This window comes from Idiotropiscis lumnitzeri, chromosome 4 (assembly GCF_059441095.1).
Source record: "Idiotropiscis lumnitzeri isolate Australia: NSW breed Sydney's pygmy pipehorse chromosome 4, RoL_Ilum_1.0, whole genome shotgun sequence".
Taxonomy (NCBI): domain Eukaryota; kingdom Metazoa; phylum Chordata; class Actinopteri; order Syngnathiformes; family Syngnathidae; genus Idiotropiscis; species Idiotropiscis lumnitzeri.
In genome coordinates, this window is record NC_142394.1 from 25,456,980 (window position 1) to 25,475,568 (window position 18,589).

General features: G+C 42.1%; 2 protein-coding genes across 3 annotated transcripts; one reads left to right on the forward strand and one right to left on the reverse strand.

The window, feature by feature from the left end:
- Positions 1-1,126: 1,126 nt before the first annotated feature.
- rap1gds1 (RAP1, GTP-GDP dissociation stimulator 1) lies at positions 1,127-9,124 on the reverse strand. Of its 2 annotated transcripts, XM_088294566.1 has the most exons (15): positions 8,683-9,124; positions 7,218-7,325; positions 7,029-7,151; positions 6,829-6,954; positions 5,668-5,814; positions 5,221-5,349; positions 4,800-4,925; positions 4,301-4,444; positions 4,100-4,231; positions 3,882-4,016; positions 3,611-3,736; positions 2,886-3,025; positions 2,672-2,798; positions 2,466-2,594; positions 1,127-1,846 (listed from the first exon to the last, which is right to left on the reverse strand). In XM_088294566.1, exons 1-15 carry the CDS (start codon positions 8,684-8,686, stop codon positions 1,719-1,721), a joined length of 1,824 nt encoding a protein of 607 aa, XP_088150692.1. In that variant the 5' UTR covers positions 8,687-9,124; the 3' UTR covers positions 1,127-1,718. The 2 variants fall into 2 exon arrangements, with proteins under 2 accessions (XP_088150692.1, XP_088150693.1); XM_088294567.1 differs by lacking the exon at positions 5,668-5,814 and having other exon boundaries at positions 8,683-9,123.
- A 760-nt stretch (positions 9,125-9,884) lies between these two features.
- slc1a1 (solute carrier family 1 member 1) lies at positions 9,885-18,373 on the forward strand. Its single transcript, XM_088294568.1, has 12 exons — positions 9,885-10,659; positions 11,896-12,036; positions 12,119-12,211; positions 12,892-13,006; positions 13,088-13,130; positions 13,208-13,306; positions 13,628-13,812; positions 14,252-14,359; positions 14,661-14,783; positions 15,084-15,278; positions 15,871-16,005; positions 16,514-18,373. The coding sequence occupies exons 1-12, from the start codon at positions 10,560-10,562 to the stop codon at positions 16,752-16,754; spliced, it is 1,578 nt and encodes a 525-aa protein (XP_088150694.1). The 5' UTR covers positions 9,885-10,559; the 3' UTR covers positions 16,755-18,373.
- The last annotated feature ends 216 nt before the right edge of the window (positions 18,374-18,589 follow it).

Genomic DNA, 18,589 nt, shown 5'->3' on the forward strand with positions numbered 1-18,589 from the left:
CCATTTGATTTCATCTACAGTAGAAACAGCACAGACACAAACCGAGGGGGATGCAAAGTAATTTGCGGTCTGCATTTCCTTAGCCCGGATGCCCAGAGCAGACATGTCATCTGTAAAGCTGACCACAAGCGATGATGAAAAGGCAAATGTTTAATATGTGTCACAACATCTCAAAGACTCCTGGAAATGACCAAAAACATCCTAAAAATGGCTGCTTCAAGCCAAAATGGCTGACTTCCTGTACGTTTTCAGGTAGGGTGTGTTGAGATGTTTTGTGATGTGATACACATGCCTAGCAAATTTCAAAGATCCTGCCTTGGCTAGGGTTTTGTGTAAAAGGATCCCCCAGCGACCCGCCTCAGATGCCTGACACTCTGCAGTTAAGTAGATAAACAGCCGATCCATGAGGTAACGCGGTTGTTTTCTTAGTGAATGAGACACGACTTATGAAAAGTGCCTCACTAGTTTGTTCCGACTTTCTCCATAAATCTGTAGACCCGATGTCAGCAGCCCGAACACGTACTGGATCAACGTTAAATGAAAAAAATGAAGAAAAATACAAAAAAAAGATTTAAACTTCAACAAATCAAGCAGAACAAAGGTGGGGAAGTCACCAAAAAGAATTAGGGGATGTTTCGTGAAATTTCTGGATGAGCCTAAAAATGCACTACAAACTGGTGAACGGAATCTGACCTCTAAAATTTTTAATGCACACATTAAACTATCCTTCACATTTTGCGAGTAGTTTATGGTGCGTGGCCGGCCGGGCAAGTCTAAAAAAAATAAATAAATAAAAAAAAAAGAAAAAAAAGCTTTATATTCATATATTTACTAAAAATGGATGACCTCTTAAAAAAACTGAAAGGGGTTCCCCACTCTTGCATCAGCGATAAACTGGACCAAAGTAAACATGCAACACGACAGAACGACACTTAATATGGCAGCTGGCGTCACAGTTTATGTTCGTTCTAAGAGTGCTGCGAAGGCGCTTGCACCAGCGTTGCGCGATGTACCGGAACTGCAAAAGCGATACCACAGCGGCAAAAATGAAACAATACCACGGATTTTTAGTACCACTGCTTCTACAAATAGTTCTCAAAAAAAAAAAAAAAAAAAGGAGTCAGAGTGTCCTTGCATCAAGATATTTAATAGTCTCCTGTAAAATATTGCGTCAATTAAAATGGGGTATTTTTTAAAGAACTGTCAGTATCGGTACTTAAATAACAGTGAGTACTCAAGAGTAAATACATGTACAACTATCGATTGTAAAAAAAAAAGTGGTATCGAACATCCCTATATTTAATAATGACATATAATCTGACACAAATACTAAAAACATGAGCAATCGGATCATCCATGTCGGTTTCAGGTTTTTGCCGCGGTATCGTTTCAGCGTCAGTGTTGAGGTACTTCACACAGGTAGGGTATCGAAGTCCGAATTTTGGTACCGTGACAACTCTAGCGTGCACAGGTCGAGGAAAGATTGACGCATGGAACTCTGCTACCTCGCCTCAATAAATCTCATTGTTACGACTGCTTTTACGGTTGCAAATGTAAATGACATATTCATACGCGACGCAAGAGGATGTCGGTGCGGTAGTTAATGCAACATGGTACCTTGGCACGTGACGATGGGCTTACAGTACAAGGGGGGGGCGCATTCATCAGGTGCAGGGAGGGGGAGGGGGGAGGTTGGTGTTGCCGTGGAACCCGGCCGCTTAGCTCTGGGCGGTTAGCCGCTGCTCCGTGAGCGACGCCTGGTGGGACACCGTCTTGTTTTCATGCGAGCGAAGCTTGGACACCACGTCGATGAACGCCCGGCTCTGGACTTCTTTGTGGAGTGGCTCTGAGAGCGCAGAGAGGAGTCAAGGCTTCTTCGACACGACTAACCCACAAATGTAAACGTGAATCCATCCATATTGCTTAGCATGATTTTGGATTGGTGTTTTCCTGATATGTTGGTGCGCAATATACAGCAAAAATAATAACTTGAAAAATGGAAACTCAAGGAAGTTGGTGTTTACCATTTCCTGAAAAGTTGCGATTTGGGACAATATAAAAAGGATCCCACCCGACAGCAAATATCTGCAATTTTGTGTTTGAATTTGCATTTTCATTTTAAATATGCAGGATGGCCACATTGGAATAGTGAAATCAAACACAAACATAAAAAGAGACCTTTCATGCTAACGCTGGCTTCCCAAAAATGATTGGAGCAGTTGAATTCTTCTCTGTAAACTGTAATTTGTCTTCCACTAACACTTCCAATTCCATCACTTCACACTTCAGCTTGCAGTGCTCTCACAAATGTTGAGTGGTAAACACCACCAACACTACATTTGATATTTCAATAAAATGGGATACGAAGGCAACATCTGAACCCACTAAAATAAAAGAAATTAATAAATCACTATCTTATGCATTTACCACAGAAGTGTCATTTTTAAACACGTGTGTAGTCTCACCGGAACCCATGACGGCACAGATGAGGATCATGGAGTTGTATTTAATCTCCGGCGCACTCCTCTCATCAGACAAGAGCTTGTGAAGCACAGCAACGAGGTTCGCTTCCTCAAAGTCCTTCTCCGCTGCAACTATGAATTGATGATAAGAACAGCTTATTTCAGGGACTGTTTCAAAATCAGAAGTCATTTCTGGTCATTGCTCTCACCCAAATCTAGAGCTGCAATGAGGCCCAGCGCCACCAGCGCTTCATTCTGCATTATCATGTGCTCACTAGTTGCCATGGTGACTAAGTGCTTGACTCCTCCTCCCTGGATGACTGTCCTGACTACATCCTGACAGAGCATATTAAAAAAAATAATAATAATAAATCTGTAATAATCAGTCAGTGTGCTTCGAATCAAACTGGCTGGCTGTCAGACCTTGGACTTGCTGTGTCGAATGAGAGCAGAAAGGAGCCTGTTGGACTCGCCCATAACCCCGGCATGATCTTTGGCTTCACACCACTCCACCAGCCGCTCCACCAGCTTCCCGTTGGTCCCAAGCTGGTCGGCAGCTTCCACTGAAACCAACAACGGGGCAGATTCAGGGCGTTTTCATCACCACTTGTTTCATGGTGATGTCATTTCGCAGTTCACCTTCTGCAGCCACCTTGTATTGTGCATTTATTTATTTTATTATTTTTTGCATAATCCTCATTGTATCAGTGAAATTTTTGCAACTTTTTCTGTATTGAACACATACCTCATTATTACAAGCATCATATCTGACAGTGTATTTCCTTTTTTCAAAAAATAAAATAAAATAAATACATTTTATATATATATATATATAAACAAAATCCCCCCACCCAAACAAACACAAAGGTTAAAAAAATAAAAATAAATAAAAATTAAAAAAATAAATAAATACAAATGAAAAAAAAAACCCAAACATGGCATTTCCACCTTCCTACATTTCATAATCAATGCTCATTTGTACAGATAACTCTAGCATCTTTTTTGGGGAGGTTATTGCAACTTCTTAAGTCATCATGACCCGGAAACATGGTTTGATTTTCAGCAACTGCGGGTGGGCCTGGAAGGTAATCCCCCTCGATAATCAGGCGCTCCCTCTATTGCTATGACTTGAAGGATGGGACGTCTACCTTGTGTGTCGATGAGCATGCGTAAGGTCCCCAGAAGCTTAAACTGGACGGGCGGCATTTCTGACTGCAAGAACTTCAACACCACATCTGCGACTCCAGCTGACAACATCTTGGATTTGTTCACAACTAGTGCGACATGACACAGAATCATACGTTACGGCATTGGATTGTATACGTTTAGAAAGACTGTCAGTCAAAGGTTTGGACCTGAGCAGGAGAGCGTGTCCAAACTGTTGACTGTTAGTATATCGACTATTCGGACTCGGCTCACCGGGTATGGCCAAGTTCCGAAGAGCACTGAGTGCTGCGTGTTGAACTGTGACGTTGCCTTCTTCAATGTGCCGATCCAACAGCTCCAAAAGCTTCTGTACGATACCAGTGTCCACCATGTGGATGCAGTTGCCATCTGTCCACAGAGGAAAAAAAAAATGGGTTCGGGCGTTGAATTATCGACGTGATCCAACAAATCGGCAGCTTCTTAAGTCTTACCATTTCGGGCAAAATTCGCAATGGCAAGCGCACCAGCCAGTTGCAGCTGGTGGTTGTGCGACGGGATCCAGGAAAGAACCCTCTGGAAAACACTGCCCTTGCCTCCCTCAAACAGCTTCTGCATGGACTCGTCTGCACAGACCGTCAAGAATTTTGAACGGGGATGGAGCCGGGGACGCAGATGTGAAAGTGGCGTTTTACCTCCGAGCAGCAGGAGCACCATGAGGTCAGAAGCCGTCTTCAGCTGGGCGACGTCTTCTTCCCGCTTGCCGTCCACAGTCTGGGCCACCACCTCCAGGAGACATTCCACCAAGCCTGCCTCCACCATCTGCAACTTGATCACATCTGCATGGGAGCGAAGGAAAGGATGAGTCAGGAATTTGTGTGCTATTCCAAATCTAATAATCATATGACTACTTCTAATAATGACAAGTATGATTATGGATGGATGGATTAAATTTTTATTTATGTCCTTCTGTTGTGTGATTAGCAACAGGTGGATGCACAGGTGAACTGTGCTTACTGCCATCTAGTGGAAGAACATTTAATTGCACCGCCTGTCACCGTACATCACAAGCATAGATGAGACTAATTAAGTGAACTAGAAAACTTTTTGGGTGTTTTTATGGCCAGGTTTTATATTATGAATGAGACATTTTTTTTTTTTTTTTTTTTTTAAAAGGACAACATGGTACATTACCATTTTCCGCGAGGGGAGCCAGGACCTCAAATATCATTTCTTTCTTCTCATGCTCCACTTGCTTCCGGAAAAGGCGAACCAGCTCCTCAGCAATGTTGGTGGAGGCAAACTGCTCCTTGCTCGACTCTGACGAGACAATGGCGGCCACTTCAGAAATGACAAACGACGTCATCTCCATGTTGAATAACATCAGCTTTCGGCAAAGCTCCGCATCTTAATTTGTCTTTTGTGGCTACTGTCAGTCATTTTAGCACCATTGTGGCCACTGTGGGATTTATTTGGCCACTTCTAGAATCATTTCAAAAGACAACATGAGGTTTTGCCTGAATGCAATCACCTTTCAATTCCGTCTCCAGAACAGACGGACACGAGAAGGATTTGAGTTTTCCCGATTGCGTGTGGGCTGAGCAGCTAAACTCACCGAGTTCGGCTAAATTCCCAAAAGCGATGAGACACATTTCCGTCAGGGCAGAATTGTGGGAATGGATGCCGAGCAGCTTCACCAGAGTGGGGATCACGCCCATGCTGATCAGTTGGCTTTGGAGGGAATCTACACAAGGGGAAGGGGGTGTCGGTGGGAACGTAAAATCAGACGGATATTTTGTTAAAACTATTGTGACCGTGAAGGACGCGATTAAAGCTTGTGCACACCTTTAACACATTGTCCACCAAAGGGCCCCAAATTGCTCGCAGGTCCATTTTCATTGCCTCGCGTGTAGAATGCGGTAAGTTATCATTAGTTTATGATCTAACTTCAGAGGTAAAGCTGGAAAAATAGCTGAGCATGGCAGAGAGATGAGAAAAGTTTTTTTTTTTTTTTTTTTTTAATGGCGTACAAGAGAAGACCGGCGTATTAGATGATCATTACCATTATCATTGCTATAGTTCATCAGCATGCCACAAAAGACTGTCAAGAGCTTCTCATTTTCCGGCTCTGTATTTTGGGAGAGGCTTTTAATGTGTTCAGCTACTATCTGAGCCCCTCCTGCCAGGTCAACTGCACTCCTGCCCTCATCTGCAAAACAAAAGAGGCCGGGACACAAATCAACCATAAAGAAAAAAAATTATTAATTATTTAAAAAAAAAAAAAAAAAAAAAAAAAGGGAAATTATTAGTAATGTATTGTTCTATCCATACAGTCAACAGAATATTTGTAGTCAACAAATCTAAAAAAAAAAAAAAAAAAAATCCAAAGAAATTGGGGGTCATATTTTGTGCTATAAGACGGATAATACACTTAATTAACTAGAAATTTATTTTTCGAGAAGAGTTAAATATCTGTTACAAGATTCACAAAAAAAGTAGTCGAAAAATGTGATCATCACGATTAATTAAGGAAATCTTACAATTAATTAGATAAAAATTGTAATCGCTCGACAGCACCGATATATCGATCGAGCGATCAATAGACAAACATCTACTAAGGAAGGCTCGACTCTTATCTTTTTCCCCACCACCATTTTAAACAGCAAAAGGATGAGCGACATGCTTCTTCGCACTCCCACCATTGAGTCCATAATCAAGCCAAGAACAAATGCCACATCCCACAGAATTCCACAGATGAGCGAGCTTTCCAGCACACAAAGCGCCAGAACCGACAGCTGGTATTGAAAGCTCGACAGCAGGCTGTGCTTTAATCCGTCTTTAAAACGTATCAAGAAGTCCATAAATTCGAAAGCAGTTGGTATATCGTGAAAGTATCAATCACAGCTTTCAAAAAAGGCGGGGGAAAAAAAAAAAAAACACAACAATTAAGTATATCAATAGCCGTCCAATGCATGTCATTTGCATTTCCGAGAAAAAAAAAAAGAAAGAAACAACTGTTTGAATGTGATGAGACAGACAGACTTTTTCAATAACTGCGTAAAAACAATCATCATGAAGATGATATGCGTGACTGGTGGCTCGGCTGTTTTTTTTCCGCCTGCAAACATCATATCCCAAAGCCCACAACGCTCGCAACCTGTCGGGCCCTTGAAAGCCAAAACCCTTTACGGGACTCAACATTCATACGACACAGCTAACTTACGGCTGTCATAACAGATGTTGCCAAGAGCCCGACCCGTCTGCAGTAGAATCTCCTGATCGGTGGAGTTCAACAGCTGAATGAGCGGAGGGATGAGGCCGGCTTCCACACAGGGAGTCCGCATGAACTCTAGAAAGGAAAACATTGCACAGGTCATAAACTACGCAATGTGTTTTTTTTTTTGCATGGAGATGTGCCCTCACCATTTTTGGCCACCTCTGCGATGACATTGGCGACTTTGGGGGTGCAAGATGACTGAGGGTGTAGCAGAGTGGAGAGCAAGGGAAGAACGCCCATCTCCTGGATCTTCACACTGGCCTCCGTGTCTGCGGGAAACGCATCCAGTTAATGGTTCTGGTCGGAGCTCGGGGTGAGCGTATTTGGAAGCTTACTATTGTTGAGCAGCGCTTTCAGCAGGCAGTCCAGACAGCTCTCCACGCTGTCCGAGGCGCTGTCTGCGGATGCCAGTTTCAGCTTCGCCAGGGCGTCACTCAGGTTGTCTGGAACCAAAAAGACTTCATTGAGAATCGGCTGTATTTAGCGATTGGTACCACATTGTGCGAGATTGAGATGAAAAATACTATTGAATCATCAGTTTCATAATAATACATATGATAAAAATGATATATATGTACAGGAGTGCTTTGAGATCTGATCTCAATTTGTTCCCTGGCTACCTTTGTAACACAAAACATATTTATCTCAACTCATCTTTCCTCGTAGAAATGAGTGCAAAATGTCATTCATTGAAAAAGCACCCTACAAAAAAAAAATACAGAGATAAAATCAATGTTTCCGGGCACCAAGAGAGGTCCAGCCGGCGAGTCATACCACAGAATTGATATTCAGCTTTCCAACAATAAATATGCACGGGTGAGTTGGCAAATGTAATTTATAAGACAGAGTACAGAGGCGCAGGGTTTGATTACGGCTCTGGCCTTCCTGTGTGGAGTTTGCATGTTCTCCCCGTGCCTGTGTGGGTTTTCTCCAGGCGCTCTGGTTTCTTCCCACATTCCAAAAACATGCACGGTTGCTCGATTGGTCACTCTGGATTGCCCCTAGGTGTGCTTGTGAGTACGGATGGTTGTTCATCTTGCTGTTGGCTGGCAATCAGTCCAGGGTGTACCCTGCCCGAAGATAGCTGGGCTCTAGCACGCCGGCGACCCTCGTGAGGATAAGCGGCTCAGATAATGGATGGATGGATGGATGGATGGATTGTACAGTTCAAGTTATGTCACTGTATGTGGCGGGCCATAGAGGTGCAAATCTGCTTGGACAAATAAATCCAACAGATATTAGAAGCGGTGCAGTCAAGAGAAACCCTGAGAGTTGGGAATAAGTCCACGCAAATTCATGGCTCAAATACTCAAATTTAGAATCACAACGTAGTTCAGTCTTTCTGCCAGCACAGAAGTCTTTGCTGGTCCTGACTGGCGGCTCGTATGTGGCCCTATTTTTGCCGAGCCCTGACCTAAATGAAGAAAGAAATGCTCCAGCGGAGTAACATGCAGGCGGATTGTGTTGCGTAACAGCTGTAAAGATGGAGGAGTGCCATCTGCACCATCAGCAGCGCAACCGGCGGTGTCATTTCCGACGAAGGAGCCCACACCCAAGCCTCCCGAGAAGCAGAACACTATTTACTGTCGTTGCAATGCAGCATCCTAATCACACACACACACACACGCGCGCGCACACACAAGATATCCCGCCCGCCAGACTGCCATTTCCTCCTTATATCGCTAATAACATAGCAACTGAGATAGCGACTGTGATGACGTCATTATATTAAAAATATACCCCCTCCAAGATGATTTTGATTGACAGGTTAGCTTGTTAGCTGAGCGCCTAGCGACTCACCCATCTCGACGGGATGCTGCACCGGGAAAGACAAGAACGTGGGGGGGGGGAGTGTGGAAGCTCTCCAGCTCGTCGTCGCGGGGTCTAATGAAGGCCAGCTCCCCTCGATACACACATACGCGCTGCTGCTGCCGCTACCGCTTCTTCTTCTTCTTCTTTTCGCCACGCTTATCTTACGCGCACAACGTCTTCGCTGATGTGGCGAGTGAGCTAACCAGCTAGCACTCAGCCAGTCAGCAACTCCCTCAAAAAGGGTAAAAATCTGCGACTCGCTGTTGCTATATGATTAACTTCCTGTCATTGCACCCCCTACCCCCACGCCAAGACTCGAGTGTTGTTGTATTTCTTTGTTTTTTTTTTTAGGAAAGGCGTTTATAAAGTACAGAACCACTCTGGTGAAAGAGTGAGGTCGCAAGTAAAGAGAAGTTTTCCGGATAAGCTTTCAAAATAAAAAGGGGCAGACACGCCCTTCTACGTGAAGCCGGCGATAAGTCGGTAAGTCAATACTTCCGGCTTGACCTTAAAAAATAAAACGTCATTACCGCTATAAAATGATTGGCAATTTCATAACGTAGATTGGCTTTTTACTCACAAACTTTCATTTTCTTGTTGAAATATTTCGGTGGGATTGTGACTTCCTCGTGCGAGATAACAACTCTTGTTGTAAAAATTTAATAGTTTTTCACATAAAAATCTTAGTTTTACTTGGAATATTCGTTTATATCAGCAGTGGATGAAATCAAGTAAATAACTAAAATATTTATTTCTTGATTTAAGAAATGTACAAATCTGACCTTTTCAGCAGATACAAATCAGATCAAAATCACGGGATGGGCCCCGTTTTGTCTAATATTTCTTCGATATTCTCGTATGAATTTCCCTCAGAATATTCCAAATTCAATCTTGAAAAATTATGAAAACCCTTTCTCGTAATATTACAGAGTAAATTTCGTATAGAGTACATTTTGATCGTAAAATATTCATCGTAAAATTCCCGGAGTAAATTTTATTCTGCCTATTTGGACTATAATAAATATTATATATAATATATATTTCGACAAAAATGTACTGTATGGAATTTACTGTGTATAATTTAAATCTTGTGAAACTGTAACCATTTTCTCATATGATTTCGACTTTAAAACTGCGAATTTATTTGTGTCATATTACATTTCTTTCCACCCTCTAAACGACACACAAGTCATAATAATGTTTTGTTGGCGCAGTGCTTTGCTTTTTTTCTTTTTTTGCAATCTCCATGTGGCGAGTGTTGGTGGGCGGAGTCTCCTGCACCAGTAACTTTTGTCACGTAGATTTTTATTTGAATTTCTCTCAGGCTTGCTTACTCTTTTTGCTTCAGTGAAAAATGCAAATATTTGATTAGTTGTTGCCTTGCGAATCCATCATATGCGTTTTAACCCCATCCGACTATTAATATTGTAAAAACGATTTCTTGTAATATTACGCCTTCACTCAGACCTTTTGTCGACATAAATGACATGAAATTGTGGCCTTATGCATTTTTTTCGTAACGCTGCTTTTTTTCTTGGTAAATTCTTCTCTCTTTCTCAAATGATTTTTTTTTTCGTCCTGTTATTATGCGCCCCACCAGTTTCCCATCACTGATACCCCTCCTGTGCTGGATTCTAACGTTGAGGAGAAAATGTCAGGTATACACCTTGTGAGGGAGTAGGAGTCGGGTTGGGGGGGTTTGGAGTCTCCATCCTTCCTGTTTCCTTCCCCCCCCCCCCCGTCCCTCACACTGTCGCTGGCCATCAGCAGCGTCTGACGCGACGCAGCAGCGCCTCATCTGCTCGTGACATTTCGGCTTTTGTGCCCGAGCGAGGAAGGGGGGTAAACCTTCTTCGTGGACCACCATGGACATGATGGGCGACAAAGACCGGCGACCCCTCAGTTGCAAAGGCTTGCTGAAGAAGAACTGGCTGCTGATCGCCACGGTGGTATCAGTGCTGCTCGGTATGCATGTGCATCCATCTCCATTTTATCCTTCAGCCTCTTTTTGCGGTGCACGCCGAGCGCATACGTGATGCTTAAGATCAAGGGTGGGGGAGCCTTTTCCCTATTGAGTATTTGTAGGCGGGCATATAACATGTATGAAAAAAACAAAACAGGTTGCAAGCATCCATGCAGCACTTGTGGGTTCAATGTTTTATTACGATGTGGTTGGTTCCTCCCAGGTTTTGATTCCATGCAACCAAATTGCATTTGCTCACAATAATATGACCGCAATAAAGTCCTAGTGTTACCATAATAGTTTTTTTTATAGTCATGTGGGTCTTCATTTATATTAATAATATTACAACTTTTGTTGTAATATTACATTGTTGTTGATGTTTCAACTTCATGGTGAGCTTTTATTCAAAATATTGTCATATCTTCATTGTCATAACATTTAATCTGTTTACTCTCGTCACTGCGCCGATATTTGTTGTAATGATAAGATGTCTTTGTTGCATCACGACTTCTGTAGCATATGGTACTCTTGAAATATGAACGATTTTTTCTTTTAATTTTGCAAAAAAAAAAGAAAATGTAGTATGTGTTTGTTCTCCCCCAAAAAAATCTGAACGTAAAGCAACTCGCATCATGAAACTATTTGTCGTAACGATACTTTATTCGAGTAACGCTACAATTTCATTATCATCAACATTACGACAACACAATGTCTATTTTCGTAACATTGCGACTTTATTCTCACCAAATTACATCATTATTCTTGTTACATTTTGACTTCATTCTAACACGATTTTGGTCTTTATTTTCATAAAATGCACATTTTGATTCTCGTACTATTATGACCTTGGTCTTGTTACGTTACGACTTCATTCTCACAAGATTACTGTCTGTTTTTACTCTCGTATCATGTCTTTTTTTTCTCTCTCATAAACTTACTTTATCCCCTTACCACTACGACTTTATTGTAATCATACTTTACTCTGGCCACATTACGGATAAAACCTTTTAAAGTCTCGCGAGATTTGTTAAAGTCTGCTGTGCTTTTGTCATTCGTAATGGTTGCGTTCAATCAAACTGGCACGAAACGAGCCATATGCACTAGTTACAATCAATGGCTAATAGCTGAGTTGAGCCTTTTTTAATGGGGACACAACTCTTGTACTGTACGTGGATACCATTAGAGTGTCTCGCGCCATTACTGTCTTGTTGTTGCATTTCGTTCTGATCATATTGCAGGAATCAGTCTGGGTGTTGCCGTAAGAGAGTACACCTCTCTGTCTCATCTCCACAAGCAGTATTTCGGCTTCCCGGGAGAGATTCTCATGCGAATGCTCAAGCTGGTCATCCTCCCGCTGATCATTTCTAGCATGATAACAGGTCAAAAAAGCACGAGTGAGCCACAAATGCGACCTCTGTGAATTATGAGGCATGCTGAGTGTGATGTGCGTCACGTGCACAGGTGTTGCAGCCCTCGACTCGGAGGTGTCGGGCAAGATCGGCCTGCGAGCTGTCATCTATTATTTCTCCACCACGATTATTGCTGTCATCCTTGGTGAGTTCAATTTTTCTCTTTATTTTTATTTTTTTTAATTTATCGGACAGGATTCCGGCTCGCCATTAGCAGGTGATCACCACCGCCAATAGCCATCCGCACCTTTGAGAAGATTTTGCTATCCTGCTTTTTTAGAATCAGAATCATCTTTGTTGGCCGAGTATGTAAAACACACAAGGAATTTGTCTCGGGCTGTATGAGCTACACTAGTATTACAGTCAATTACGATAATAATAAATAATAAAAATATTATAATTATAATACTAGTATACTATTATGTAATTATATATATTTATATATATATATAATTATTATAATAATTTTTACATTTATAAGTACCACCATAGAGTTTGAATCAAGGAAAGAAGCTGTTTAAATGTCTGCTGGTTTTGGTGTGCATGGATCGATAGAGAGCGCAACACCGAGGCGACCACTAGTGACGGCGCCATCTTCCTTATCCCTTTGAATCCCACATTCTACACATTTGCAACCAAAGCAAGAACAATTTGTGGTTGTAAGCTGAAGCATACTTGAGGACATTATTATGATATGTTCACAAATCGGACCATGACAGAAAAAGGAGGGCAGGCCACAAATGGCCCCTGTGCCGTAGTTTGGACACTGTTGCTGTAAATGGCCAAATAAAAATACCAGATGGCGTCTTCATGGATCCTTGGCAGGCATCATTTTGGTGATGACCATCAAGCCTGGAGTCTCTCAAACTGCGCAGCACATCGACAGAGCCGGAACCACGCCCAACGTCACCACCATTGACACGCTGCTCGACCTCCTCAGGTGCGCCATTTCAATATTCATTTTCTGCTCTATGTTTATGTTATGACACATTTTTAACCGTCTTCATTTTCTGACGACCAGAAACATGTTTCCGGAAAACCTGGTGCAGGCTTGTTTCCAACAGGTAAGCAAACGTACAGCAGCAGGTGGGTGTCACGTCAGGTGCAGCTAACGCTAACGCTAACATGTGTCTCGCTTTAGTATAAAACAAAGCGCAAGGAGTTGGAGCCGGTTCAGAAGGTTCCGGTCGAAACCACGGACATTCCGCCTCTCGCGACGACTGTAATGGCTGCCGTGGAGGTAGGCTAATTTGATTTCATGTGACACATATCAGCTTTACAGATGTCAGGTGTGCCACACACAGCATGCTGTGCACTAATTTTAATAATTTATTAATTATTAATTTTCCTCCTTAATTAGTTACTAAAAAACTAGCCAATTTGTTTTGAAAATAAGCACAAATGTTAGCACAGTTTGAGGTCAAGTGTAATTTTTTTTTTTCCAAGTGGAAGACAAAATATTTTTCTTTGAGGTGTAGCCTATTAGTTTTTTTATTATTCACTTCATTAGAGGAGGTACGGAAATGTGAATGAACGGCCTCCATGTGCTCACTCTCATCAGAACATCACCAAAGATTACAAAATCAGCGGGACGTACTCGGACGGAATCAACGTTTTGGGCCTCATCGTGTTCTGCGTCGCGTTCGGACTCGTCATCGGGAAGATGGGGGAAAAGGGACGTATTCTTCTGGAGTTTTTCGATGCCCTCAACGATGCCACAATGAAACTGGTGCATATAATTATGTGGTAGGTTACGCGCCATTATTATTTTTTTTTTATTTTAAAACCATTTTGGATGTGTTGATTGAATTTAGGCAGCATTTCTTTTTTGTCACTGGGGTTCCTTAAATTAAATTAAATTAAATTAAATTAAATTAAATTAAATTAAATTAAATTAAATTAAATTAAATTAAATTAAATTAAATTAAATTAAATTAAATTAAATTAAATTAAATTAAATTAAATTAAATTAAATTAAATTAAATTAAATTGCCAGATTGCACAATCAATTTTTTTCCCTGCCCATCTCTAGTCTCACTAGAACTCCTGTTTTCAGTACATTTTGCACAACAGGATGTTCAGGTGAAAAAAAAACAACTTACCAGCCGTTTGTGGGAAGGTGACAATTGTTGTCGTTAGAACCGAATAAATGAAGGTACCTTACATTTTCTGTTTGTTTTGTCAGCTATATGCCGATCGGGATCCTGTTCCTAATTGCCGCCAAGATCATCGAAGTGGAAGACTGGGAGATCTTCCGCAAGATGGGTCTTTATATGGTGACGGTGCTGAGCGGGTAAGCCGGGGAGGATTTATGCTTGACATTTGGGCCAATTCTCCCGTCCAGTGGCCACAGATAAGGCAAGGACATTTCGAAACTGCTCAACCTGCACATAGCGTAATGAAAGCTATAAGCTCACACCTGTAAATCTAAGTAAGGGTCAGTGCATTCTCTGCAGTAAGGTCTCAAGAAGGATACGTAAACACGCCCACGCCATTTTCCAACCTCACTGGCCACTTGCGCGCATTTTTGCTGCGTGCTTTGAATGGTCAAAAGGCAGCGTCGTCACTCACGACGCGTGTTTGTTTTCGCATAGACTCGCCATCCACGCCATCGTCTGCCTGCCGCTCATCTTCTTTGTCATTGTGAGGAAGAATCCGTACACGTTCACGCTGGGGATGGCGCAGGCCCTCGTGACGGCACTCATGATCTCCTCCAGGTACCATTAATCTTCATTTTACCTTGTAAGCCTTTAAAAGAACATATTTCTTTGCAGAGGATAAAGAAAATATGCCGCTGCGTATTATGTCTGTATGTGTTGCTGCATCGTTTGTGTTCAAATAACCATTACTTCAAGGGTTTTTATCTATGCTAAGTGTTAGCCGGTCAATGGCTTTTCCCATTCTGTGTTAGCATTAAGCTAGTGGACTTTAATGGCAAGTTATGTGGTTGCACGTCCAAAACTGTGCACTATAGGCAAACGGCAGTCTACCGTCTGTGAATAGATGATGTGTTGCAGCTCTGCCACCCTGCCCGTCACCTTCCGCTGCGCTGAGGAAAACAACCGCGTGGATAAACGCATCACCCGCTTCGTCCTCCCCGTGGGGGCCACTATTAACATGGATGGCACGGCGCTCTATGAGGCCGTCGCCGCCATATTCATCGCGCAGCTTAATGACTACGCCCTGGACGTGGGCCAGATTGTCACCATCAGGTATGATCATGCAAGCTCCCTGAGGGTGGGCGAGGGGGGGCATAACGTGCACCACAACTGAAACTTTTTCGTAACCCTTATTATGAATATTCTATTGTCACGTTAACTTTTTTTTTTATAACGTTGCAAGTTTGTCCGCCTAATATTACAAATTTATATTTTAAACAATTATTGCATAGTAAAGGGGATGGGAATTTGGATATTTCTATTTTTAATTTGATTCATGAATCAATAAAAACAAATAATGACAGATTAATTGATTATTCAAATAATCAATAATGAGCAACTCTAAAATTGAAAAAATGTTTTGTGACTCCACGTGATCGGTCGTAGAATCAGTATCAGCTGATCTCACTTATGGATGAGCAGAATCGGCAACATAAAACGCTCATCAGTATACGTCTACTAAAAACAAATAATCTTAAAGATAAAAAAATTACGGTATTTGAAATGTAAAAAATGAAGCGTTCTAGAGTTGACAGGCTGTACGCGCAGCCACAAGCTGATTGCATTTCATGTTTCAAATATTGTACGTTTATTTGTATCTAACGCAGTCGGGCGCATTTCACGAGTTATCGCTTCTTTGTTGTAGCATTACGGCAACAGTGGCAAGTATCGGAGCTGCAGGTGTCCCTAACGCCGGCCTGGTCACCATGGTAATTGTCTTGACAGCCGTTGGACTACCTGCCAGTGATGTCACGCTCATCGTCGCTGTGGATTGGTTGCTGTAAGTGATACGTTTCCATACAGCTGGCTTTGAGATCTGTTCATCTTCATCGTGTGCGCCGGTTCGGTCGCTTCCACTTTATAGCGACGTGTTCCATTTCATGACACAATTCCTCTTCGTCATGGGTGGTTAGAATAATTTAGAGAGGAAAAAAAATACACAAGTCAGATTAGGAGAAAAAGCGTGAATGCCTTTCATCCATTCTCTGAATTGTTTAGCCTTTAGAAAAAAAAGTACGAATATGAGTGAAGCCATGTTAACTCATTTAAATTTAAAAAATGTCACTCAAGGAAACCCCTGAATTACGACGTTTTTCTGGATTTTGACTGATTTTGCGAGGCCAACAGAATATTGTGTTCTAATGCTATTAAAAAAAAAAAGAGAAAAAAAGGCTAAGACGTATAAATACGTCTTTGGGATTTGGGGTGACTACGTTTTTGAAAACGTATATCTATGTCTTATGAATTGAATGAGTTAATATTCCACTTCATGAGTGCTTCTGCCGCAGAGACCGTTTCCGCACCATGATCAATGTGCTGGGCGACGCTTACGGCGCCGGCATCGTCCAGAAGCTGTCCAAGCGCGAACTGGAGAGGATGGATCTGATCTCGGACGTGGACGTGGCCAACCCCTTCGCACTGGAGGTCACGCCGGATGGCGACGAGTGCGACAAGAAATCCTACGTCAACGGGGGCTTCGCCGTCGACAAGACGGACGCCATCTCCTTTACCGAAACGTCACAGTTCTAGACCTCCGACGCCCCCGCCCCCATGCCCCGCCTGAAGAAAGTGCCATATACCCCGAGGGATAAAACCTTCTATCAGCACCTATCATCAGCAATAGCAGCTTCCATTCATCATCACTGACATTTACCACCGATTTCAAGTGCTTCCTTTTTACACTGAAACGATACATTTATACTCCTGGGAAAGTCCTTAGTGGATGGATGGATCCGAGGTGTGTTTATTGAGCAGCGACATTCCTCATTGCAGCTTTATTTGCTTCTGAGTAGAAACGCACGGCTCCTATTAACTATTTGTACAGAATGTTACAACTGTGCCATGCCTGTGACGAGGTGAGTTGACTTGAAGGCTCGAGTCGTGAAACACTGTGAACTTTGGCCGCGTAATAAGCGTACCGCCCTGTTCTCGCGAGAATTTAGACCTTTTCAGGGGGAAAACGGCGCAGGAATTTGCGAATATGACGAGGGAGAGGAAACAATGAGATTAAGGTTGGAAAAAAAAAAAAAGAATGTTGTTGAAGGGGTCATGAGGGGGGGGGTTGAATATTATGATGAAAAGTTGTCATATTGCGACAAGTCATGTTGCGAAAAAAATCGCAATGTTGCAAAAATGGGTAATATCTGAAAAAGTCGGAATGTTGCGAAAATGTGGTTACAGGAGGGAAAAGTTGGTCAGTATGTTACAGGAAAAAAAGGATGAAGTGAAAAAGTTGGAATTTGAGAAAGAAGTCGATTTTGGAAAAAAATACAGAGAATACGAGAAAAAGATCGTAATATTGTCATGATTGTAACGATAGGAGAAAAAGTTGCAATGTTACGAGACTCAGAGGGGTGTAAAAAAAAAAGGGGCCGGTACTGTGTGGGGAAAAGTCAGGTCAGAATGTTGCTAAGTTGTAATATCACAAGAAAAAACAAATTGCAACTTGAGAAATGAAGGTTGGAAAAAGTGTGTAGAAGAACTTGTAAAATAGTGAAAAAAATGCCAATGTGAGAGGAAAAATAATGTCATGGCATGAAAAGAAAAAATAGGAATCAAAATTTTCCAAGGTGACATTTTGAAGATTTGCATTTAAGAAAATACCAAATTCATTGTAAAGAAATATATATTCATATTGTCCTATGCTAAACTATTTAAAAATTATACACAAATGTTCGTAGGTAATGTAGCGAGAAAGTGGGAATGATTTCAAGGTGATTGCCAAAATTAAATATTTTGCTAATATTTCTCCTCTACTTTTATGACACAATATAATATTCAAATAATATACAAAATACGTCAAATATAGTAGGAAATTCTCCCGAGAACAGGCTTCTTGAGTAGTGTCTTGTGTTTAGGCTGTTACAAACTACCATAGATGAGAATCTTTTTTTTGAGGGGGGGGGGGTTTGCGCACACACACACGCACCGAGGAGACCAACGTACTGTACTGTTTGCTCTCGTGACCCCCGGTCAGCTTTCCGCGTGTCCTCCAAGACGCGACTAAATATCCTCTTACGCATTTTGCCATCGAAAGCGGACAAGGTTCTTCGGAGCAAATCGACAACGTGGCTGGAGTGCTTGATGATTTTGTCGATTCATGTATTCGCCGTCCAGTATATGAATAAAAACAAGTCGCTTCCAAAGCACGAATGACTATTGATTGTTGCCAAGCGGGTAATTTGCTCGGTCCCGTTATTTACGATGTGGTTTGGGGGGGGGACAAAAAAGCTGACGGAAATAGAAGCTCGCTTCAGCACATCTTGTGCAATAGATCCCAATGTTCCTGGTGTAGCTGCTGATCTACGGCGCCGGACGCTCGCTGCGCCGTTGGCCTTTAATGGCTTCGCTTTGATTTAACGCAA